Source organism: Nycticebus coucang, chromosome 6 (genome assembly GCF_027406575.1).
Source record: "Nycticebus coucang isolate mNycCou1 chromosome 6, mNycCou1.pri, whole genome shotgun sequence".
Classification (NCBI taxonomy): Eukaryota; Metazoa; Chordata; class Mammalia; order Primates; family Lorisidae; genus Nycticebus; species Nycticebus coucang.
In genome coordinates this window covers 19,831,819-19,857,743 of record NC_069785.1, presented here as the reverse complement: position 1 = coordinate 19,857,743, position 25,925 = coordinate 19,831,819, and the positions used below count along the sequence as shown (strand labels likewise).

At 38.0% G+C, this 25,925-nt stretch overlaps 1 protein-coding gene and 2 pseudogenes across 3 annotated transcripts in view; 2 read left to right on the top strand and 1 right to left on the bottom strand.

Annotated features, from left to right (window-relative positions):
• Positions 1-25,925, top strand: part of LOC128587930 (signal recognition particle 54 kDa protein) — a 78,939-nt gene that overhangs the window by 16,095 nt on the left and 36,919 nt on the right. For 2 of the 3 annotated variants that reach the window (XM_053594447.1, XM_053594448.1), the window contains 11 exons: positions 1,190-1,256; positions 1,338-1,395; positions 5,990-6,140; positions 8,026-8,174; positions 8,485-8,585; positions 9,098-9,184; positions 10,225-10,298; positions 10,509-10,617; positions 21,146-21,316; positions 23,508-23,603; positions 24,485-24,998. In XM_053594447.1, the coding sequence (XP_053450422.1) occupies positions 1,190-1,256; positions 1,338-1,395; positions 5,990-6,140; positions 8,026-8,174; positions 8,485-8,585; positions 9,098-9,184; positions 10,225-10,298; positions 10,509-10,617; positions 21,146-21,316; positions 23,508-23,603; positions 24,485-24,576 (1,155 nt within the window). In that variant the 3' untranslated portion in view covers positions 24,577-24,998. Of the gene's footprint in view, positions 1-1,189; positions 1,257-1,337; positions 1,396-5,989; positions 6,141-8,025; positions 8,175-8,484; positions 8,586-9,097; positions 9,185-10,224; positions 10,299-10,508; positions 10,618-21,145; positions 21,317-23,507; positions 23,604-24,484; positions 24,999-25,925 lie in introns of those variants that run through there. The other variant, XM_053594450.1, reaches the window with a different exon arrangement.
• On the top strand, positions 3,042-3,125 carry LOC128589575 (uncharacterized; annotated as a pseudogene).
• On the bottom strand, positions 16,937-20,072 carry LOC128587646 (c-Myc-binding protein-like; annotated as a pseudogene).

Here is a 25,925-nt window from a genome sequence, read left to right as displayed (position 1 = left end):
CTCGTGATTACTTTTATAGGAATGGCAAAATTTTATATTATATAACTTTGTTATTTATTTATTTATTTTTTATAAAAAGAAGACCATTCCAGCTCGGCACCTGTGCTCAGTGGTTAGGATGCCAGCAACATACACTGGGGCTGATGGGTTTGAACTCTGCCCAGGCCTGCTAAAATACCAGTGACAACTACAACAAAAAAATAGCTGGGCATTGTGGTGGGTGCCTGTAGTTCCAGTTACTTGGGAGGCTGAGGCAAGAGAATCACTTAAGCCCAAGAGTTTGGGGTTGCTGTGACGCAATGGCACTCTACCAAGGGCTACATAGTGACTCTGTCTCAAAAACAAAACAAAACAGAAAAAGACTATTCTTATCGTTTAAGGACATGAGTAAATGATTTTTGGAGCTGAGAATATGGAGTTTACTATATTTCCTGTGACTTAAACCTCCTTTTTGAGGTTCCCAGCCAGCATAATATACATCTTCATTTTGCATGTCCTTATGTAAATTTTTAATTCATCATACCTCTTCTTCCTCCAGAATTGGGTGCCTCAACGTTGTTAACAGATATTTTTTTCCCCCACAAGTCTCACCTATATGTTCAGGTTTTTTTTTTTTTTTTTTAAGAAGATTATTTTTAGTGGGTTTGTTATTATTTGTTTTTAATTAACAATAATAGTTAACATTTTTTACTGTGATAATTTGCTGTTTGATCATTTTATATCCTTTGCTACTGCACAAAAACTAGAATTTAAACTCTTCAGGAAATTTGTTGTATTCACAAATCTTTTTTTTTTTTTTTAGAGACAGAGTCTTACTCTGCTGCCCTTGGTTGAGTGCTGTGGCGTTATAGCTCACAGCAACCTCTTGGGCTCAGGCAATTCTCTTGCCTCAGCCTCCCGAGTAGCTGGGACTACAAGCGCCTGCCATAAAGCCCTTTTTTTTTTGTTGTTGTTATTGCAGTTTGGCCCGGCCAGGTTTGAACCTCCCACCCTCAGTATATGGGGCCGGTGCCCTACTCACTGAGCCACAGGCGCCGCCCTGTATTCACAAATCTTTAATAATACTAGTTTCAGGAAAATTATGAGGAGTTTTACTTTACTCTTTAGGTAAACAATAAAGATAAAAATAAATCATATATATGATAATTTATTGTATTTCTATTGTATTTTTTTAACCTTCCTTTTCCAGTTAGCATATTACTACCAGAGGAAAGGATGGAAGACCTGTTTGATATGTGCAGATACATTCAGAGCAGGTAATGTGTTGAAATTTGAAAATTATTTTCTGTAATTCTTATTTTCAAGTTTGAGGATTCATTTACTCTTTTATCTTTTAGGGGCTTTTGACCAACTAAAGCAGAATGCTACCAAAGCAAGAATTCCATTTTATGGAAGGTAGGTTGCTGTTTTTTATTTTGATACTTATATGCCTTGACTAACTTTTACTTTTTTGAGACAGGATCCTGCTGTTGCCCAGGCAGGAGTGCAGTAACGTGGGTAATCATAGCTTATTGCAGCCTCAAACTCCTGGGCTCAAGAGATCCTCTTCCCCCAGTCACTTGAGTAGCTAAGACCATAGATGTGTGACACCTGGCTAATTTTTCACTTTGTGTAGAGATTGGTTCTCATTCTTGCTTAGGCTGTTCTCAAACTCCTGGCCTTAATCAATCCTCCTGCCTCAGCCTCCCAAAGTCCTGGGATTATAGGCACGACCCATTGGGTGCTGGTCCTGTCTTTTTATTTTGTGCTATCTGGTTACATTTTAACATTTACACGGAACAAAGTGGAGATATAATTAATAAGTTCTTTTATTTTACTGAAACACGTCCCTTCTGATCCAACCGGATAGATCAGAGGCAACGTTGTTTAGTTCATATCTCTGCTCGTGTTTACTATCCTGCCTGGTGTGCTTTCCTACTTCCTCTGCCTCTGTGTTCTTGTTGTTTCTTTACATAACTGTGTGAAGCACTCCATGCTTAAATACACACTGGTAAATTCCATACTGCTTCATTAGTACAAACTTCTTTGAAAAGGGTGCATTAAATTCTCCTAAAATGACTTACAGTTTCTAGTTATCTCAGATTCTGATAACGTCTGTCTCTTATTTGCTACATTGTTGTTCAGTTACATAGTCTGTACATGTTAAAATGATTTAATTTAAAGAAGACAGTCTAGATTGAATTTAGAAAGACTTTATTTGAGGGACTTCTTATTTAGGACTTCTACTTTTTGGCTAGCCAGAAAAGCTAGTGAAATTTGGCTATGATACGTTCTTAATTTAAATTTCTTTTTTCTTTCAGTCATTTTTTTTAATGATAACTTCTGACAGATTAAATAGTAATGTTAAGAATTTTTTTTTTTTTTAGGATAATAACCATTTCTAATGTAGTTTTGGTGGGGGGATCAGTTTTTAGTAAACAACTGGGAAAAGAAGCTGTAACATTTCAAATATAGTTTTTGATGTCAGGTTATGATAAACTTAATTTTTAGGGATCATAATTTGCAAATAAGATTTAGTTGATAATTACTTTAACTATTAGTCAAAGCCACAGCATTACTTTTTAACCATTTAACCAGGGCGGCGCCTGTGGCTCAGTTGGTAAGGCGCTGGCCCCATATACCGAGGGTGGTGGGTTCAAACCCGGCCCCAGCTGAACTGCAACCAAAAAATAGCTGGGCGTTGTGGCGGGCACCTGTAGTCCCAGCTACTCGGGAGGCTGAGGCAAGAGAATCGCTTAAGCCTAGGAGTTGGAGGTTGCTGTGAGCTGTATGATGCCATGGCACTCTACCAAGGGCCATAAAGTGAAACGCTGTCTCTACAAAAAAAAAAGAAACCATTTAACGAGTTCCATTTAAATAATCTCTCTTTTACCCATGGAAACTTAAAAAACCTCTGGGAAGGAGGAAGGAAATAGGAATGGATAAAGACTTGAGCTACATCTCTACTGTTAAAATTATAAATCTGGAATACATATTAACAAATCATTAGCATTGTTAGGCAGTAGATAACAGTGCTATTTGTTATAGTATTATCTGTCTCTATCGCTTCTCGGCCTTTTGGCTAAGATCAAGTGTAGTATTATCTGTCTCATCCTTAAAAAAAAACAGCTTCAATAAAAACATTTTAAAGAGCTAGGTATGTTGATGTGCACCTGTAAAAAAAAAAAAAAAAAAAATTATTTTTAATGAAAAAAAGGAAAACACCAGTACCACTGGCCAATATATTTATATATTTTTTTGTTTTGAGACAGAATCTCACTAGGTAGCCCTTGGCAGAGTGCTGTGGTGCCACAGCTCACAGCAACCTCAAACTCTTGGGCTTAAGCAATTCTCTTGCCTCAGCCTCCCAAGTAGCTGGAACTGCAGGCACCCGCCACAACACCCAGCTATTTTTTGTTGCAGTTATCATTGTTATTCAGCTGGCCTGGGCCAGGTTCAAACCCGCCAGTCTCAGTACATGTGGCTGGTGCCGTAACCACTGTGCTATGAACACCTAGGCCCACTGGTCAGTTTTGAGCATGTTCATTCACGTGTTTTTCAGTCTGTGGGGAAAAATGGGCACTCAGAAACATAAAATATATAGAGATAAATGATTATTATTTGTATTTTATTTATTTTTTTTTGAGACACAGCCTCAAGCTGTCACCCTGGGTAGAATGCTGTGGCATCACAGCTCACAGCAACCTCCAACTCCTGGGCTCAAGTGATTTTCCTGCCTCTGCCTCCCAAGTAGCTGGGACTACAGGCGTGCACCACAACACCCAGCTAGTTTTTGGTTGTAGCCGTCATTGTTGTTTGGAGGGCCCGGACTGGATTCGAACCCCGCAGCTCAGGTGTATGTGGCCGGCGCCTTAGCCACTTGAGCCATAGGCGCCAAGCCGAGAGATAAATTATTTTGAAATGGGATCTTTCAGCACTTTATACCTTAATTACTATGGTGGTGGTTATTGTAAGTTTGTCAAACTCATCAAAATGAACACTTAAAATGGTACATTTTATGGTATGTAAATATACCCCTGCAGCATTCATTAAAATTGGGATCTCAATAATTCTGAAATGGTTATGTTTAATGTAATTCTTTTTTATGACATCATTGTATTCTACTCTGTGTGTGTGTGTAATTAAACAAGCCCTTTCTTTCTTTCTTTTTTTTTTTTTTTTTTCTGAGACAGAGTCTCAAGCTGTTGTCCCAGGTAGAGTGCTGGCATCATAGCTGACAGCAGCCTTCAACTTTTGGGCTCAAGTGACCTGCTTGCTGCAGTTTTTTTTTTTTTTTTTTTCTATTTTTAGTAGAGATAGGGATCTCAATTTTGCTCTGGCTGGTCTTGAACTCATGAGCTTAAGCAATCCATCCACCTCGGCCTCCCAGAGTGCTAGGATTAAAGGTGTGAGCCACTGCGTCTGGCCCCAATCCCTTTTTTTTTGAGACAGTCTCACTATGTTGCCCTTGGTAGAGTGCTGTAGTATCACAGCTCACAGCAACCTCAAACTCTAGGGCTTAAGTGATTCTCTTGCCTCAGCCTCCCAAGTAGCTGCGACTACAGGTGCCCACCACAACACCCGGCTATTTTTTGTTGTCGTTGTTTGGCAGGCCTGGGCTGGGTTCGAACCCATCAGCTCTGGTGTATGTGGCTGGTGCCCTAACTGCTGAGTATAGGCACCAAGTCCCCAATCCCCTTCTTAAGAACATCTTTGATCATTTATTTTGCACATTGGGAAATTTTTCTTTAATTGCGTATTTATCATATTTTGAAATGGTAATGCTAATCTGTCATCTTTTTCAACATTTTCTTGCCTATTTTTTATCTGCTTTTTTTTGCATATAAATTTTAGAATTCTTTATCAAGTTTCCAAAGGAAAACTCCTCCTAAGATTTCAATTAGAATTACATTGAAACCAATTAATTATGGGGGGAATTGACATCTTCACTGTGTATTTTTATAGCTTCATTTAGGAACCTGTGTCTTTTTGTTAATGTTTTATATCATTTAGTAATTTTCTTCACTTAAGTTTCATACGTATTCTGATTAAGTGTATTCATATGTGATGTTTTTTGGTCCTCAATTTAGGGGAAAAACAGTTTTTTTTAAACATTATATGTCTTTTCATTTGACAGTATTAATCTATATAGAAAATTGCCACTAATCAGAAGAATGCAAATTTAAATGTGATCTCATTTGTTTGATTTTCACATTGACAAAGATTTTCATCAGGGATTGTGAAAAGGTAGTGAAAAAAGAGTGAGATAAAAGTTTCATGGAGGATGTTCTCCTTTTAAAAACCAAACCCTTAAATGTCCATACGATTTCTTCCATATTCACCTTGTAATAGTGTGGTAACAATTTGAAAGACTCAACATTTATGTACTATTTACATTGGATATATTTTTAATACCAGGAATTGGAAAAACTTTTAATGTCTAACAATAGGGCATTTATTTAATAAATGATAGTATAGCCACCCAATGGTGTGCTATATGACCCAAAAGTTAAATTTTATAAGAACATTTAATGGTTTTATTTTTTACTTATTTATTTTTTTTTGCAGTTTGGCCAAGGCTGGGTGTGAACCCGCCACCATCGGTATGTGAGGCCGGTGCCCTACCCACTGAGCCACAAGCGCTGCCTCATTTAATGGTTTTATAAAGTGTTTACACAAGGGTCTTACATGGGAAAAGAAGTATGAAACACTGTGTAACATGAGTTTAATTATTAAAGAAGATATAAGAAAAAAGTTGAGAGAAGCACACTCATTCAGAAAAGACATGCTAGTAGAATCATACAGAACTTTGTAACAGGAAAATTGGATAGTGCCTCATGCTACTGTAGAGGTAGATTTCTGTATTTAATACTTATTAACTTTTATTTTCTAAATTGAATTTTGAAATTTGGCTTTTTCAGAATAATGGTAGACTACCAATATCCAAATTAAGAGTATTTGAAGTTTTGCTATTGTGGTGGTTGTTAAATAATTTGTCCATGTTAAATAGCTATACAGAAATGGACCCTGTTATCATTGCTTCTGAAGGAGTGGAGAAATTCAAAAATGAAAATTTTGAAATTATTATTGTTGATACAAGTGGTCGCCATAAACAAGAAGACTCTTTGTTTGAAGAAATGCTTCAAGTTGCTAATGCTATAGTAAGTAGCTTTGAATGTAACAACATTTTTAGGGCTTTTGTTAATTTAATTATAAAATCTCACATGTATGGTCAATATAAATTACTCCTTTTCTATAAGTCATAAGTAATTTATTTCTGTTTTGGGGACCTGCATCTGTGCAGTAAGGACTTAATCTCATCATTTTGGTCTCCACTAAAAATGAAATTTTCACAAATAAATATCAAAACAATACTTTCTTTTCTTACTGAATGATCTTATTAGTATGTATAAGAAAGCCATCGGCTGGGTGTGCCTCCAATCCTAGCACCTTACGGGGCCAAGGCAAGAGGATTGCTTGAGGCAAGGAGTTTGAGACTAGACTGAGCAACATAGTGAGACCCATCTCTAGTAGAAAAATCAGCTTGCAGGATGAGGCAGGAGGCTCTCCCAAGCGCAGAAGTTGGAAGTTGCGGTGAGCTAAAGTGACACTACTATGTTCTAACCTAGGCAATAGAGTAAGACACTGTCGCAAAAAACAAATAAAACTCCCAAACCATAAAAAGTTAAGAATTAACCTTTAATATCTATTGAATTTCCTTTCTGTAAATTTAGTTGGAAACATACTAGGTTTATACCCAGAAGACCAAAAGTCACAATATAACAAAGACATCTGTACCAGAATGTTTATTGCAGCCCAATTCACAATTGCTAAGTCATGGAAGAAGCCCAAGTGCCCATCGACCCACAAATGGACTAGCAAATGGTGGTACATGTATACCATGGAATACTATGCAGTCTTAAAGAAAGATGGAGACTTTACCTCTTTCATGTTTACATGGATGGAGCTGGAACATATTCTTCTTAGCAAAGTATCTCAGGAATGGAAGAAAAAGTATCCAATGTACTCAGCCCTACTATGAAGCTAAATTATAGCTTTCACATGAAGACTATAACCCAACTATAGCACAAGACTATGGGGATAGGGCAAGGAAGGGGAAGGGAGGGGGGAGGTTTTGGTGGAGGGAGGGTAATGGGTGGGGCCACATCTATGGTGCATCTTAGAATGGGTACAGGTGATTGCACTAATGTACACAGCTATGATTTAACAATTAAAAAAAAAAGAAAAAAAAAAACCCAAACCATAAAAAGTTAAGAATTAACCTTTAATATCTATTGAATTTCCTTTCTGTAAATTTAGTTGGAAACATTTACTTTAGGTGAATTAAAGTTTTTCAAAACGAAGTACTTAAATATTAATCATTTAGCATCTTTTCTTTAAATTTGTGATGGAAGTAACTTGAGGGAGAAGGAACAGTTTATAGATATTTCCAGCAAATATTAGGCACCCATGTTTTGCTATTGGGTTGGCAGTAATTCTTTGGTTAGTGGTTAATGCTAATAAGTTATTAGTCATGCTTTATTTTGACCAAGATATTTGAAGATATTTAACGAAAATATTCTTAGTCTATTTGTGCATTTGGTTTCAGTTTGCCTTCTACTTCATATTTTTTCTAATTTGCTTTTGTTATTCCTTTGCCTAGAATGCCGTTCTTTCAGATCCTTGCATCAGTTTCTTTCTTAATTCAGGCCTCAATTCAAATATTAGGTTCAGAGAGACTTTCCCTGACTACCTTATCAAAAGATGCCTCCTATACCTCAAAACTGTATCCCATTTTAGTTGTCATATAGCTGGAATGTTTATTTACCTATTTATTTGTCTCTTATGACCATCCAAATGACGACAAAGATTTTCTTAATTCCTCTTTGTCCTCAGGACCTAGATAGTACCTAATAATACATAGTACTTTCTCAAAAAATACTTATCGATTGACTATTTATAATAGATGTTTTTTATAGTTTCTAATGATAACATTTACGTAAGATCTATAAAAATATGTATCTTTTTCTCTTTTAAACTTTCTAGCAACCTGATAACATTGTTTATGTGATGGATGCTTCCATTGGTCAGGCTTGTGAAGCACAGGCTAAGGCTTTTAAAGATAAAGTAGATGTAGCTTCAGTAATAGTGACAAAACTTGATGGTCATGCAAAAGGAGGTGGTGCACTCAGTGCGTAAGTATCTTTAATGTCCTTTGTTGGGGTTGTGTGGGGAGTATGTGTTTATGACTTTCTTATTGATCATTTGAAGTATATTCCAGTAGTGGACCTAATAGTGGTTTATGAAAGGAATTTAAATAAAAACAGAATTTTGGAGCCTTCCTGGTATAGTTCTCTTTTAACTAGTGAAAAGAAATTTGAGTTTTGTACCTTTGTCTAATTAGCTTTGAAGGCAGATTACCTTCAGTTTTTGAATCTGCTGGAAATTTGTGGGTTTTTTTTTTTTTTTTTTTGAGTTTATTTTATATCTTCCTTTTTTTTGCAGGGTTGCTGCCACAAAAAGTCCAATTATTTTCATTGGCACAGGGGAACACATAGATGACTTTGAGCCGTTCAAAACACAGCCTTTCATCAGCAAACTTCTTGGTATGTACAGTGGTAGGAATCCAGAAAAAACCTCTGAGAAATAGTATGGATCCATAGGACAGATTAGGACTTTAATATTGCTATCACTGACTAATTTAGAAATATCACTTCCTTCTATGGTTTATCTTTCTCATAAGGATGGTGATTAATCTGTTGATTAGAGTGGTAAAATGAAATATTTGATAGAAAGTTCTTTGGAAAAGTTTTGCAGAACAATGTAATATGTGGTTGTAGTAACAGCAGTTGTAATGGCAATAAAATTTTGGTAATGACTCAAGGTTGGTTTAGTTTGAAAACATGGAATTTAGAGTTAAGCCCTGGTCTGGAGTCCTGTTTTGTTAGTTCTTTGCTGCTACTTAACCTCTATAGTTTCAGTTTTTTTCATCTATGAAGTATGTTAAGAACACTTAACCTGTCTATCACACAAGGTTATTGTGTATATGAATGTGTTTTGTACAATGTAAAGCAGGGTATGGTAGTACTTGATAATTTTTCTTTGTGGGTTCTTACAGGTATGGGTGACATCGAAGGCTTGATAGATAAAGTCAACGAGTTGAAGTTGGATGACAATGAAGCACTTATAGAGAAGTTGAAACATGGTACATGAGTGGCAAAAAAGCATTTGATCTCAGATGTCTTCCTTTGATTTATTTTTTATAAAGCTACTATTAATTTGTTTGAAGTGATATCTGTTATTAGTGTCAGTTCTGCAAATGTTTATTTCAGATAATTTATATGCAAATCATTTTGAATCTCAGACATCTGAGCAGTTACAGAATCAAGTGTTTTTTCTTTCTTGTAACAAAATTACCTTAAGATTAAAATCAAGGCCTTCATTGGGTTCCTTGAAATAAAATAGGTTAAAAGTAAGTTACAACATACTCTTCTAACCTTTTTGCTTTCTCATAAATTTTATGTACTTTATAAAAGATGTAAAAAGAAATTGAAAAGGATGAGATTAAATACACAAACATTTTTTTCACTCTACATGTAAGAACACTCCTGAAGAGAAGTATTTTGGTATGATTAAGAGCTCAGGCGAGGTTTATGTACAATGAAATACACTGGCTGGATGCCATTCCATCTTTTTTTTTTTTTGAGCCGGGGTCTCATTCTGTGTCCCAGGCTGGAGTGCTATGGAGTGATCATAGCTTACTATATCTTTTAATAGTAAGGGTTTTTTCTTTTAATCTGTTTCTTTGACTAGGCATGATGTTTTGATATTCATTCATATGGTTGTACATATTTATCTTTTTTTTATTGCTGAGTAGTGTTTTATCTACATTCTGTCCATTTTCCTGTTCATGGACCAGCTAAGCTGTTTAAGAAACTCCAGACAATTTTCTGAAGTGTTTTTGCTATTTTATGTTCTCACCAGCAATATATGGAAGTTCTACTTGCTCCATAGCCTCTTTAATTTTTGGTATTGTCAAGCTTTTTAATTTTAGTCATCCTAGTGGGCATAGTTTCTGTTCTTTGTTTTCAAGTTTTTTGTGTATTTGTATATGGCAGTTTTCTCCCATTGAATGTAACCTCTAGAACAGGAACTGTCTCCATGTCTGGATATTCTTCACAGAACTCATTTTATCATATTGCACATAGTAGTGAATACTAATTAATCATTTATATTGTTTTTCAGGTCAGTTTACATTGCGAGACATGTATGAACAATTTCAAAATATCATGAAAATGGGCCCCTTCAGTCAGATTTTGGTTAGTTACCCTTAAAAGTTTCTTTGTATCTTCTTTTGTTTTTCATTAAAATTCTTAAGAACATATGCACTTGTTTTAATTATTTTTAATATTTAGGTAAAAATAGATATTTTAAGACTTAGTGTCATTATTAAAGCCCAAAGTTAAATGGGGATACTCTGAACAATTAAGCTTATGCTATTATTGATTTAATGTTTAAATCTTTTTTAGGGGATGATCCCTGGTTTTGGAACAGATTTTATGAGCAAAGGCAATGAACAAGAGTCAATGGCAAGGCTAAAGAAATTGATGACGATAATGGATAGTATGAATGATCAAGGTAAACTGGTAAATTATTTGACTTGGGGCACAAGGTTTTGAATGTCAGCAAGTTGAGAGTTTTACTGTGTTCTTTGGAAAATTTAGACTGGAATATTATTTTTAGGTAGATTTGTAGTAACTTGAAAGCTCTTGCTTAAAGGGTTATGATTAATGGATTTACTTGATGATGGAGAGGAATGTCTAGTACAGCGCTTCTCCAAAGGAAGAATGCTAATTATTCATGATGTTGATAGAAATAATTGAAAAGGATAAATCTGTAGTCAGGTTTAAGGGAATGAAGGTTTAAAAAGTTAAATATGTTTATTTATTGAAAGTTGTCAGAGCTTTAATATGCTAACATACATTGGGAAACTCTAATATATATTGAATTACTGCCCTTTCTCTATAATCCTATACAAGCCTACCTCAAAGATACTGTGGATTTTATTCCAGACCATTCCAATGAAGGGCATATCATAATTAAGCAAGTTACATGATTGTTTTGGCTTTCTAGTATATATAAAAGTCGTATTTACAATATATATCCTGTAGTCTATTAAACTAGTGCCCAGTAGTGTTATGCCTAAAATACTATGTGCATCCTTAATTAAAAAGTACTTTGTTGCTAAAAATGCATCTGAGCTTTCAGTGAATCATAATCTTTTTTGCTGGTGGAGTGTCTTGCCTTCATGTTGTTGGCTACTGCCCAACTGGGGTGCTGGTTCTTGAAGGTTGGGGTGGCTGCGGCAGTTTTTCAAAGACAATGAAGTTTGCCATGTCAATTGACTCTCCTTTCAAGAAGAGGTCTCTGTAGCATGTGAGTTTGATAGCAATTTGCCCACAGTAGAAATTCTTTGAAAATTGGAGACAGTCCTCTTAAACCTTGCTGTTGCTTTATCAATTAAGTTTTGGTAATATTCTAAATCCTTTGTCGTCATTTTAGCAGTGTTTACACTGTCTTCACCAGGAGTAGATTCTATCTCAAGAAACTCTTTGCTCATCTTTAAGATGCAACTTTTCATCTGCTCAAGTTTTCTCATGAGATTCAGTTACATCTTCAGGCTCCATGTCTTCTTCTTAATTTTTTTCTTCCTGAGGACTCCTCCACAGGACAGGCTCCACTTTTAATTCTAGTTCTCTTACTTTTTCCACTACCTCTGCAGTTATTTCCTTCCCTGAAATCTTGAGCCCCTCCAAATCATCCATGATAATAGATATAATGTTACAAAACATACTGCTTTTTTTTTTTTTTTTTTTTTTGTAGAGACAGAGTCTCACTTTATGGCCCTCGGTAGAGTGCCATGGCCTCACACAGCTCACAGCAACCTCCAACTCCTGGGCTTAAGCAATTCTCTTGCCTCAGCCTCCCGAGCAGCTGGGACTACAGGCGCCCGCCACAATGCCCGGCTATTTATTTTGGTTGCAGTTTGGCCGGGGCTGGGTTTGAACCCGCCACCCTCGGTATATGGGGCCGGCGCCTTACCGACTGAGCCACAGGCGCCGCCCCAAAACATATTTCTTAAATAAGATGAGTTCAAAGTTGAAATTACTCTTTGATCAGTGGGCTGGAGAATGATGTTGTGTTAGCAGGCATGAAAACAATGATCTCGTTGTACATCCTGATCAGACCTCTTAGATGATGAGGTGCATTGTCAATGAGCAGTAATATTTTGAAAGGGATCTATAGGCCTGGTGAGGTGGCTCATTTCTGTAATCCTACCATTCTAGGAGGCCAAAGTGGGTGGATCACCTGAGCTTAGGAGTGTAAGACCAGCCTAGCGAGAGCAGGAACTTATCTTTATGAAAAATAGAAAAAACTAGCTGAGTGTGGTGGGTGCCTGTGTCCCAGCTATTCGAGTGGCTGGGGCAGGAGAATTACTTAAGCCTAAGAGTTCAAGGTTGCTATGAGCTATGATGATGCCATGGTACTTTGCCCAGGGCAACAGAGTGAGATTCTTTGCCCCCGAAAATAAATAAAAGGTATCTCTTTTTCTGAGCGGTAAGTCTCAATAGTAGGCTTAAAATAATCAGTATACCATGCTGTAACAGCTATGCTGTCTGTTGTTTCATTGATAGAGCATAGCCAAGAGTAAGGTTTTTTTTTTAAGTGCTTTACTATTTACAGATCTTTTGCATACACCCTCCTTTGGCTCTCACAACAACCCTGTGAGGTAGGCAGCACAGATAGTCTTCTCATTTAACAGTTGAGGAAGGTGAATCTTAGCAGTTAACTGATATGCCCAAAGCTGTACAGTTAGTGAATAATCTGTATTATTATTAGCCTTTGACCTAAAAATTCAGCACCCAAAATCTCTTCATTTATTTGCCCTACTTACTTCACAGGGATAATGAAGGTAAAATGAAGTCAAGTATAGGAAAATACTTTGAGGGGAAAAAAGCACTATATAATTACACCCACAAAGTATAATTTTCCACAATATATGGGTCATTCCTCTTCTTATCCCAGCTTGTGCGTGAACCCAGAATTTTATATTGCCTCAGTGCTCAACTAAATAAGGCAGAGGAATAGTGTGATCCTGTTTAAAGTTACATTAATTACAATTAGGTTAACTGCTGTTGTAGAGCAAATTGAAAATCACACAGAAAGGCCAATGTGCAACTTCGATTCACTAGGCACAGAGCAAAGCAAGGCAGGATTACCAGACAGGGCATGAGTGCATAGAAGGAAAATGTGGTGTCAGAGTCCAGACTGGCACATACACAGGGGTCTAAGGAAAGTGGTAACAAAGAAGAGTTATTTGTTCTGGATTATATAAGCAAAAGCAGAAGATTCATGGGAACCCATGCAAAAGCATCTGATGTCACATATATCTCTTCAGCTGCATACAGGGAATAGGAACAACAGTGTCATCTTCATTTTAAAGAATGATTGTACCGGGCGGCGCCTGTGGCTCAGTGAGTAGGGCACCGGCCCCATATGCCAAGGGTGGCGGGTTCGGACCCAGCCCCGGCCAAACTGCAACAGAAAAATAGCCGGGTGTTGTGGTGGGCGCCTGTAGTCCCAGCTGCTCGGGAGGCTGAGGCAAGAGAATCGCGTAAGCCCAAGAGTTAGAGGTTGCTGTGAGCCGTGTGACGCCATGACACTCTACCCGAGGGCGGTACAGTGAGACTCTGTCTCTACAAAAAAAAAAAAAAGAATGATTGTACCTGTGTTCATATCCTGAACTATACCAACGAATAACTATGGTAAATTTCCTTGAATAAAATATGTCCAGGACCATCATTCTGAATCCGAATATTAAACAGAATGGCTTCTTTTTTCTTTTTGAGACAAAGTTTCACTTGTCACCCTCCGTAGACTGCTGTTGCATCATAGCTCACAGCAACCTCAAACTCCTGGGCTCAAGTGATCCTCTTGCCTGAGGCTCCCGAGTATCTGGGACAGGCACCTGCCATAATGCCTGGCTATTTTTAGAGATGGGGTCTCACTCTTTCTCAGGCTGGTCTTGAACTCCTGCTCAGGCAATCAACTGTCTCGGCCTCCCAGAGTGCTAGGATTATAGATGTGAGCCTCCGCGCTTGGCCTAATCAGAATGTCTTCTGAGTGATGAATTAGATTGCTGTATTCACATTTTTTTCAGGATTTACTTTGAGTCCTTCTGCTTTAAGACCCACAGAAAATTATATTGAGGGCAGCGCCTGTGGCTGAGTGAGTAGGGTGCCGGCCCCATATGCCGAGGGTGGCGGGTTCAGGCCCAGCCCCGGCCAAACTGCAACCAGAAAATAGCCGGGCGTTGTGGCGGGCGCCTGTAGTCCCAGCTGCTCGGGAGGCTGAGGCAAGAGAATCGCGTAAGCCCAAGAGTTAGAGGTTGCTGTGAGCCATGTGACGCCACGGCACTCTACCGAGGGCGGTACAGTGAGACTCTGTCTCTACAAAAAAAAAAAATAAATAATAAAAAAAAAAAAAAGAAAATTAGAGTCAACCACAAGACTCCTAGAAGTCATCAGAAAATACAGTAATGTTTCAGGATATAAAATCAATGTCCACAAGTCAGTAGCCTTTGTATACACCAATAACAGTCAAGATGAGAAGCTAATTAAGGACACAACTCCCTTCACCATAGTTTCAAAGAAAATGAAATACCTAGGAATATACCTAACGAAGGAGGTGAAGGACCTCTATAAAGAAAACTATGAAATCCTCAGAAAGGAAATAGCAGAGGATATTAACAAATGGAAGAACATACCATGCTCATGGATGGGAAGAATCAACATTGTTAAAATGTCTATACTTCCCAAAGCAATCTACCTATTCAATGCCATTCCTATCAAAGTACCTACATCGTACTTTCAAGATTTGGAAAAAATGATTCTGCGTTTTGTATGGAACCGGAAAAAACCCCGTATAGCTAAGGCAGTTCTTAGTAACAAAAATAAAGCTGGGGGCATCAGCATACCAGATTTTAGTCTGTACTACAAAGCCATAGTGCTCAAGACAGCATGGTACTGGCACAAAAACAGAGACATAGACACTTGGAATCGAATTGAACACCAAGAAATGAAACTAACATCTTACAACCACCTAATCTTTGATAAACCAAACAAGAACTTACCTTGGGGGAAAGACTCCCTATTCAATAAATGGTGTTGGGAGAACTGGATGTCTACATGTAAAAGACTGAAACTGGACCCACACCTTTCCCCACTCACAAAAATTGATTCAAGATGGATAAAGGACTTAAATTTAAGGCATGAAACAATAAAAATCCTCAAAGAAAGCATAGGAAAAACACTGGAAGATATTGGCCTGGGGGAAGACTTCATGAAGAAGACTGCCATGGCAATGGCAACAACAACAAAAATAAACAAATGGGACCTCATTAAACTGAAAAGCTTCTGTACAGCTAAGGAGACAATAACCAAAGCAAAGAGACAACCTACACAATGGGAAAGGATATTTGCATATTTTCAATCAGACAAAAGCTTGATAACCAGGATCTATAGAGAACTCTAATTAATCCACATGAAAAAAGCCAACAATCCCTTATATCAATGGGCAAGAGACATGAATAGAACTTTCTCTAAAGACGACAGACGAATGGCTAACAAACACATGAAAAAATGTTCATCATCTCTATATATTAGAGAAATGCAAATCAAAACAACCCTGAGATATCATCTAACCCCAGTGAGAATGGCCCACATCACAAAATCTCAAAACTGCAGATGCTGGCGTGGATGTGGAGAGAAGGGAACACTTTTACACTGCTGGTGGGACTGCAAACTAGTACAACCTTTCTGGAAGGAAGTATGGAGAAACCTCAAAGCACTCAACCTAGACCTCCCATTCGATCCTGCAATCCCATTACTGGGCATCTACCCAGAAGGAAAAAAATCCTTTTATCATAAGGACACTTGTACTAGACTGTTTATTGCAGCTCAATTTACCATTGCCAAAATGTGGAAACAGCCTAAATGCCCACCAAGCCAGGAATGGATTAACAAGCTGTGGTATATGTATACCATGGAATACTATTCAGCCATTAAAAAAAATGGAGACTTTACATCCTTCGTATTAACCTGGATGGAAGTGGAAGACATTATTCTTAGTAAAGCATCACAAGAATGGAGAAGCATGAATCCTATGTACTCAATCTTGATATGAGGGCAATTAATGACAATTAAGGTTATGAGGGGGGAAGCAGAAAGAGGGATGGAGGGAGGAGGGTGGGGCCTTAGTGTGTGTCACATTTTATGGGGGCAAGACATGATTGCAAGAGGGACTTTACCTAACAATTGCAATCAGTGTAACTGGCTTATTGTACCCTCAATGAATCCCCAACAATAAAAAAAAAAAAAAAAATCCAAAAAAAAAAAAAAAGAAAGTCCACTGTGGGAATCAATTTACTATCTAGGGAGGCTGAATAAACAAGGCTTTTCTCAGGAAAAAAAAAAAAAAAAAAAGAAAATTATATTGAGTTTTTGTTGGTGATTTTAAGTATACGTGTTTATAACAGAGTGTGATAGGTGAATTTAACATATTAAAAGAATTCTGGGCTTGGCGCCTGTGGCTCAAGTGGCTAAGGCACCAGCCATATACATCTGAGCTGGCAGGTTCGAATCCAGTCCAGGCCCGCCAAATGACAATGATGGCTGCAACCAAAAAACAGCTGGGCATTGTGGCAGGCACCTGTAGTCCTAGCTACTTGGGAGACAGGAGAATCGCTTGAGCCCAGGAGTTAGAGGTTGCTATGACCTGTGATGCCACGGCACTCTACGCAGGGTGACAGCTTGAGGCTCTGTCTCAAAAAAAAAAAAAAAAGAATTCTGTAGCATCTTTTCAGAAAAGATTATATACTATACAAACTTTTCAAGTCCTATAAATCCATTTTCCAGTATCTTTTCAACTGAGAAGCATCCTCTTCAGCACGCTTCTCCTCTTGAGGTGGTTCCTACTGAGTACCTTTGCTTTCAGTTTTTTATTTTCTTTTATGGCAGTTTCATATTTCTCTTTCATTACTGCCAATTCTAGATGAAGCAGCTCTGTTTCTGGATTTTCTGGGGTAGCTTCAAAAACTCCAAAGCACTATTAGGTTTTTCTAGTTCTTTGTGTAAAGAAAGCAACCAATACCTAGGTCAGCATGTCCAGCACCCTGACTACTCCAAGTATCTCTGGAACTGCTCATGCTTCAAGTGGGCAGCTTTGTAAGGGGCCCTAGTGACAGGCAGGCAGAGTATATTTCACATAATTCTTAAGGGCCCTAGGATTTTTTGAAAGGTAAATGAGAACTGCCTTCAACTTAATGTTACCACCTGCATTAGCTCTTAAGAAGAGCGTCAGCCTGTCCTTTAAAGCATTGAAATCAGGCAGTGACATCTTTCTAGCTATGAAAGTCCAAGATGATATTTACTTCCACCAGAAGGGTCTTTTGTCTCCATAGAAAACCTGTTATTTATTGTAACCACCTTCATCAATGATCTCAGCTAGATTTTGTGGATAACTTGCTGTAACTTCTGTATTAGAACTTGCTGCTTCACCTTGCACTTTTATGTAATAGAGACGATTTCTGTACTTAAACATCATGAACCACATCTGCCACTTTCTAACATTTCATCTGCAGTTTCTTTCTTTTTTTTTTTTTTGTGGTTTTTTGTCCGGGGCTGGGTTTGAACCCGCCACCTCCGGCATATGGGATTGGCGCCCTACTCCTTGAGCCACAGGCGCTGCCCCATCTGCAGTTTCTTTACCTCTCTCAGCCTTCATAGAATTGAAGAGAGTTGGGGCTTTGCTTTGGATTAGGTTTTTGCTTAAGGGAATGTTGTGGCTGGTTTGATCTTCTGTCTAGACCACTCAGACTTTCTCCAGACAAGCAATCAATAAGGCTGTTTTATTTTCTTATCATTTGTGTGTTCACTGGAGTAGCACTTTTTTTTTTGCAGTTTTTGGCCAGGGCTGGGTTTTAACCCGCCACCTCAGGCATATGAGGCTGGCGCCCTACTCCTTTGAGCCACAGGTGCCGCCCTGGAGTAGCACTTTTAATTTTCTTTAAGAATTTTTCCCTTGCATTCGTAACTTGGCTAATTGTTCAGTGCAAGAGGCCTAGCTTTCAGCCTGTCTTAGCTTTCGATACACATATACCTTTCTTAGTAAGCTTAATCATTTATTTTATTTTTATTTATTTATTTTTTTAGAGACAGAGTCTCACTTTATTGCCCTTGGTAGAGTGCCATGGCGTCACAGCTCACAGCAACCTCCAACTCCTGGGCTTAGGTGATTCTCTTGCCTCAGCCTCCCAAGAAGCTGGAACTACCAGCGCCCACCACAACGCCTGGCTATTTTTTTGTTGCAGTTTGGTCGGGGCTGGGTTTGAACCTACCACCCACGGTATATAGGGCCAGCGCTTTACCTACTGAGCCACAGGCGCTGCCAAGCTTAATCATTTATAACAAGATTTAAAATGAGGGACATGAGATTCTTCTTTTCACTTGAACACTCAGAGGTCATTATAGGGTTATTAAGTGCCCTAATTTCAATATTGTTGTGTCTCAGGGAATAGGGAGACCCAAAGAGAGAGACAGTGAAGGGGGAATGGCTGGTCGGTACAGCAGTTAAAACATGTTTATCGATTGTTTGTTGTCTTATTGATTATATGGGCAGGGTTCATGGTGCCCCAAAACAATTGCAATAGTAATATCTAATGTCACTGATCACAGATCACCATAACAGATATACTAATAATGAAAAAGCTTGAAATATTATGAGAATTATCAAAATATGACACAGAGAGACAGTGAGCACATGCTGTTAGAAAATTTATGCTGATAGACTTGCCCAACAGAAGATTGCTGCGAACTTTAAATTTGGCCAAACTACAACAAAAAAATAGCTGGGCGTGTGGCAGGTGCCTATAGTCCTAGCTTCTCAGGAGCGTAAGCCTAAGAGTTAGAGGTTGCTGTGAGCTGTGACATCATAGCACTCTACCCGAGGGCGGTACAGTGAGACTCTGTCTCTACAAAAAAAAAAAAATAAAAAAATACAGTATCTGTGAAGTCTAATGAAATACAGTGTGTCTATATTATAACTGACTCCTGTACTTCCAGGGAAACCTGGTTTTTAGCCTGTTAGCATTTCTAGCCCAGGACCCCTTTACTTTTTTTCCTTAGATATTTTGTACCCTTTCTCTTACTGTCCAGTAGGTACAGTACATTTACCACTTTTTTTCTGTTTTTTTTGGGGGGGGAGGCGGTGGGGGACACAATCTCACTTTGTCGCCCTTGGTAGAGGGCAGTGGTGCACAGCTCACAGCAACCTCAAACTCTTGGGCTCAAGTGGATTCTCTTGCCTCAGCCTCCAGAGTAGTTGGGACTATAGGTGTCCACCACAGCGTCCAGCTACTTTTTTAGAGACGAGGTCTCACTCTGACTCAGACTGGTCTTGAACCTGTGAGCTCAGGCATTCCAATGGCCTCGGCCTCCCAGAATGCTGTTATTTCAGGCATAAGCCACTGTGCCCGGCCTACCACCTTTTTTAGGCATTCTCCGCTACTACTTTCCCAGCTTGACATCTGACCTCATTTACAAGGAAAATTTGGCATTGAATTCCCTCAACCTTTGACTAATTTACCTACAAGATTGTGACAAGCACAAACCATGTGTATCTTTTTCATGCATTTTCAAGGACCTCTCTCTCATCCGTAAATTCTTTCCTGGAGCTTCAGTCTTTCCTTATCTGCTGATTTTATTTCTGCATTAGCATATGAACATTCTTAAGTTCGTATTTTCTTGTCCTTACCTTTCCCCTAGCTTTTACTCTGTGTCTTTTTCAGTCTGGCTTTTTTAAAGAACAGTTTATATTATTCTCAAACCACTGAAGTTTGACTTCTGTCCCCACCTTTTCTCTTAGAGCACACAAAGGTCTCTAATAACTTCCTCCTGCTCTTCTCCAGTGGATACCTTTCAGTCTTGACCTTTGTAATATTAGATATTGTTAAACCTTTTTTCCTTGGTTTCCATTTTTCGATCTTCACGCTTTCGACCCTCCTTACCTTTCTATTTACTCCTCCTCGGTCTCCTTTGCTAATTGTTTTCTTAACCCACCTCTTAAATTGAATATGTGCTCCAGGGTTCTCTTCTTAGCCTCTGTTTATCATTCTGTTCATTTTCTTTGACTAATTCAGCCATATCTGTTCTGTAATTTCTACCTGATTTATTGTTTATTTTTTGCAGTTCTCTCTTTCCTGAACTCTAGGTTTTCATAGTAACCCAAGTTAAGATTTTGTCTTTTTCAGGCCAGGTGCAGTGGCACTTGCCTGTAATCCCACCACTTTGTGAGGCCAAAGTTGGGGTAATCACTTGAAGCCCAGAGTTGGAGACCAGCCTGGGCAACATTGTGACACTGGGACTACAGATGCACATGCCACTACACCCAGCTAATTTTTCTATTTTTCACAGAGACAGGGTCTCCCTGTGTTGTCCAGGCTGGTCTTAAACTCCAGGGCTCAAGCAATCCTCCCACTTAGGTATCCCAAAAGTACTGGCATTATAAGGGTGAACCACTGTGCTTGGCCCTTATGTTTAATTTTTAAAAAATCAAAAGCAGGGCGGCGCCTGTGGCTCAGTCCATAGGGCGCCGGCCCCATATACCAAGGGTGGCGGGTTCAAACCCAGCCCTGGCTGAACTGCAACCAAAAAATAGCCGGGCGTTGTGGCAGGCGCCTGTAGTCCCAGGTACTCGGGAGGCTGAGGCAAGAGAATCGCTTAAGCCCAGGAGTTGGAGGTTGCTATGAGCTGTGTGAGGCCACGGCACTACCGAGGGCCATAAAGTGAGACACTGTCTCCACAAAAAAAAAAAAAAAAATCAAAAGCAAATATGGAAAATGATAACATTTGTTAAATTTGTGTGGTTGTCGGGCCATTTATTATATTTGTTTTTCTGTATGTAAGATATTTCATAATATAAAAAAAAGTTATCTCTTTTTAAAAAATCTGCTAAGTTCATGAAGTTATATATTGCCCATTTGCACATAACTGCTTCCATGATGAATTTTAATTATATGTAAGTGAAAGTAATTTTTCGTTGTCTACAGAACTGGACAGTACAGATGGTGCCAAGGTTTTTAGTAAGCAACCAGGAAGAATCCAAAGAGTAGCAAGAGGATCAGGTGTGTCAACGAGAGATGTTCAAGAACTTTTGACACAATATACCAAGTTTGCACAGATGGTAAAAAAGATGGGAGGTATCAAAGGACTTTTCAAAGGTAAGAAAAATAAGCTCATTATTAGATTGAAAAGTAAGAAGGAAGTTGAAAATCTAAATATTAAGGTCAGGGTGGCGCCTGTGGCTCAAGGAGTAGGGCACCGGTCCCATATGCTGGAGGTGGCGGGCTCAAACCCAGCCCCGGCCAAAAATAAACCACAAAAAAAAAAAAAAAATTAAGGTCAGAGAGTACTGCCAATACTCGATTTCACTACTGAATTTCAGGTTATATTCAAATATTTTCAGCATTTATAATGTGACCTGTAATATATCTGTTTTCAGATTCAGGTAATAAACATTAATATTTTTAAAAAGCAAATTTAATGATTTTATTTTTATGAACATGTAATACATATTATAGAAAAAGAAATTTTTTTATTGTTGGGTATTCATTGAGGGTACAAGAAACCAGGTTATACTGATTGCATTTGTTAGGTAAAGTCCCTCTTTTTTTTTTTTTTGGAGAGACAGAGTCTTACTTTATGGCCCTCGGTAGAGTGCCGTGGCATCACACAGCTCACAGCAACCTCCAACTCCTGGGCTTAAGTAATTCTCTTGCCTCAGCCTCCCGAGTAGCTGGGACTACAGGTGCCCGCCATAACGCCCAGCTATTTTTTGGTTGCAGTTTGGCCGGGGCCGGGTTTGAACCTGCCACCCTCGGCATATGGGGCCGGCGCCCTACGGACTGAGCCAATCGTGTCTTGCCCCTAAATATTATAGAAAATTTCAAGAATATAAAGAAGAATAAGAAAAACTATATTACCTTCATTCCCTAGAGAATCCATTGGCTCTTATTGCAAATAATAGTGGATATGACTGTTGATATATCACAACTATTTTTCCGTGTTTTCAAATATTCTTCAAAATGTAATTTTTAACCACTAACAACTACTATTCCAGTTATGCATATATCTTTGTTTAATGTAATGCCTCTTTTTTTCTGTTTTCCTAATAGAGAGAGGATCTTGCTCTTGCTCTGGCTGGTCTTGAATTCCTTAGCTTAATCAATCCTCCCTCCTTGGCCTCTCAGAGGGCTAAGATTACAGACAGTTGTAAACTACTAAGCCCAGCTGTGGCGCCTCTTTATTGGACAGTTAGGCTGGTCATCCATTTCTATATCAGTATCGGTTTCTTTTCTTTTTTTTTTTTTTTCTCAAAAGAGCCTCACTCTGTCATTCCTAGTAGAGAGCAGTGGTATCAGCCTAGCTCAGTGCTCAGATTTCCTTGGCTCAAGAGATCCTCCTGCCTCATACTCCCTATAGGCATGTGGCATGACAACCAGCTAATTTTTCTATTTTTAGCAAAGACAAGGTCTTGGTCTTGCTCTTGCTTAGGCTGGTCTTGATTTCCTGACTTTAAGTGTGCAAGTGATTCTCCTGCCTTGGCCTCCCAGAGTGCCAAGATTACAGGCATGAGCCACCTTGCCCAGCCTTTTATTTATTTTTAAAAAAACATCTTAGATATATACAAATCTTCAAATTCTCTTGGACTCATTCTTTCACATTTATTAGTCATCCTGTCTCTTTCCTAGTAACTCATATCTATAAACTCAGGTTTTTGTTCGGCACTCCCCTATATCACTATTAAGCAATTGTTGTTAGAGCTTACTGTGAAGAACTACTGGGCTAACAGTTCTAATAGTTGCTTATTCACAGGTATAATTAAAAATACTAGCAAAAATCATCATGTTAGGATAATCTTTTAAATGTTTCTTTATGTAGAATTTCATTTGTTCTTCAAAAATATGTAATGGAGGCCAGGCATGGTGGCTTGTGCCTATAATCCTAGCACTCTGGGAGGCCAAGATAGGAGGATCGCTTGAGTTTGGGAGACCAGCCTAAGCAAGAGTGAGACCCCATCTTTACTAAAACTAGAAAAATTAGCTGGGTGTTGTGGCAGGCACCTATGGTCCTGGCTACTTGGGAGGCTGAGGCAAGAGATCACTTGAGCCCCCAAGAGTTTGAGGTTTCTGTGAGCTATGGTGCCACGACACTCTACCCAGGGTGACAGACTGAGATTCTGTCTAAAAAAATGTGATGAAGATTAGAACGGAGTACGTAAAAATAGAAGTAATTATATTAGAGTGTTAAGATTGTGATTTTTTTTTTGTGGATATTCGGTTGATTGAACTTTGCATTATACCTGAATTATATTACTTCCTATGCGAACTTAAGATGTTTTTCTTTTTCCAGGTGGTGACATGTCTAAGAATGTCAGCCAGTCTCAGATGGCAAAACTGAATCAACAAATGGCCAAAATGATGGATCCTAGAGTTCTTCATCACATGGGTAAATACCATGTTGTTGCCACTTGCTAATATACAGTTTAATCTCTGAGGGCCGAGTTTTAATAAGTCATCTGTTGTGATACCACAAAGATAAAGATGTATGATTTGAAGGAAACAGTCTCCTGAATCTTACGTTTAATGGTCTCAATAGTGCTGTATTAGGTGGGGTTTTATTCACTACTGCTGTCACCTGTGATATGTGTGTGTGTGTACATGCATGATGAAGTGATTTACTCATGTGATTTTTGAACAAACTAATCTTTTGTTTATGCTTGTTCTAGTAACCTTTTGCCCTATTTTTATAACCTGAGTATTTTTAAGGATGGGATTTTGAAATTATGTAAGGATTTGAACCTTAATTCCACTTTGACTTAGTAACCTCTGAAAAATCCCTTGAACTGTTTGAAGCTCACTTTCCCCTTCTGTAAAATCATAGAAGATATCTTATCAGGAAATTGTGACAGCTAAATAAGCTAATACATATGAAAGCATTTAGCAAAATTCTAGGGCATGTAGCAGATGTTTAATAAATGGTGAATTCTTTCTGTATGTCTAATGAAATCCCCCCAACATTGGTTTTTGTTTTTTTTTTCTGTAAGACTCTTTTGGACTTGCCAAAAAAAAGTTTTGTAGATTTATTGACTATGTGACAGGTCCTATTTCTGAGATCATAATAAGTCAATGAGGTAGGTGGTTCATTCTCTTTTACAGGTAAGGATACTGGTGATAATAGAAATTTTTAGTTGGTATGTTTTTTAAGGCTGATGACTAACTTGTAATCAGATCCCAGTATTTTTCAGAAGTTAAAGTACTTATTAGGCAAAAGTAATAAATGTTGACGTTCTTACTAATTATATGTTTTTAACTCTACTTTCACTCTAGGTGGTATGGCAGGCCTTCAGTCAATGATGAGGCAGTTTCAACAGGGTGCTGCTGGCAATATGAAAGGCATGATGGGATTCAATAATATGTAAAGAAGATGCCTTAATATAGACTGACTCGGTTGATTACATTATTTGCTGAGACCTCAGAGTTTCCCTTCTTTTTTGCAAATTGGGGGGAAAAGAGTATTTTTCTTGCTTTTCTTACCCTTTTTCTTCTTATCCCTTTTTCCCTTTCTATTCCCTCCTTTTCTTCTTCTCTCCCTCCCTTTAATATAAGGGAGGAATGTATGGTTTTTGTGGAAATCATTATATTTTTGCTTTAGATTTTCTTCTGTTTTCACCATTATAACACTTCTTAAGTTAAACAAATCATGATGTAAAATTTTAGTACTTAAAGGTTTTTAATTGTCTCAAAGGCCAAGCATTACATTTGTAAACAAATCCTGGTCAGTAGTTCTATGGTGTCTCAATAAAAGTGCTGTAAAATAAACTTCAAAGTGGTTATAAGTTAAGGGACTGTTAACTTTCTTTATGGTTTAAAATGATCAGTGTATCACATAAAAAAGTCAACAGAAAAGCCAATAGGTACATATAATTTAAAGCTATGCCTGGAAATATACCTTTAATGGAAATATGGTAGAATAACTTAACTGTAAGTATTAGGAACTTTTGTTTAACTTAGAATAATTAACATAATTTTGCCATAGGAAACCTTAGCTCTGCCATTGAAATTGAAATTGTGAATTTGGTTATAGTCACAGTATATGTTTTGTATATAACTTGTATTTTTTACCTATTTTTGAAGCCTTGTTGTCAATCTTTGATTATTTTTAAAGCCATTTTTGTTATGTTTCTTACATACCAAAAATCAACTCGAAAAACTTGATATGTTTGGATGATAATAATTGCAAATGCCTGTATTAGGCTGTTAATATTACATATTAAAAATAATGAGATGGGTGGACATACTGATGCCTGTAATCCCAGCACTTTAGGAGGGAGAAGTAGGAGGATTGTTTGATGTCAGGAGTTTAGGATAAGGCTGGGCAACATAGCAAGACCCCATCTCTAAAAAAAAAAAATTTAAAAATTAGCTGGGCATGGTAGTACCTAGCTATCCTGGAGGCTGAGGCAGGAGGATCATGAGCCTAAGAGTTCCAGGTTACAGTGAAATATAATTGTACCACTGCACTGTAGCTTGGGTGACAGAGTGAGACCCTGTCTGGTTATTGGTTACTTTGGATTGCTACATAGTTCATTTACAACAATTTCTTTTAAATAAATTATGGAATTAATTGAAATTAATTAATTATGGATGATTATTCAATTTGACATCATGAAGATAATAGGTATGCTGTAATAATGTGTTTGAATTAGGATGAACTAATCTTCAGCAAAGCATTGTTTTGTAGTCATAGGAGAAAAGAAATAGCTAGTTT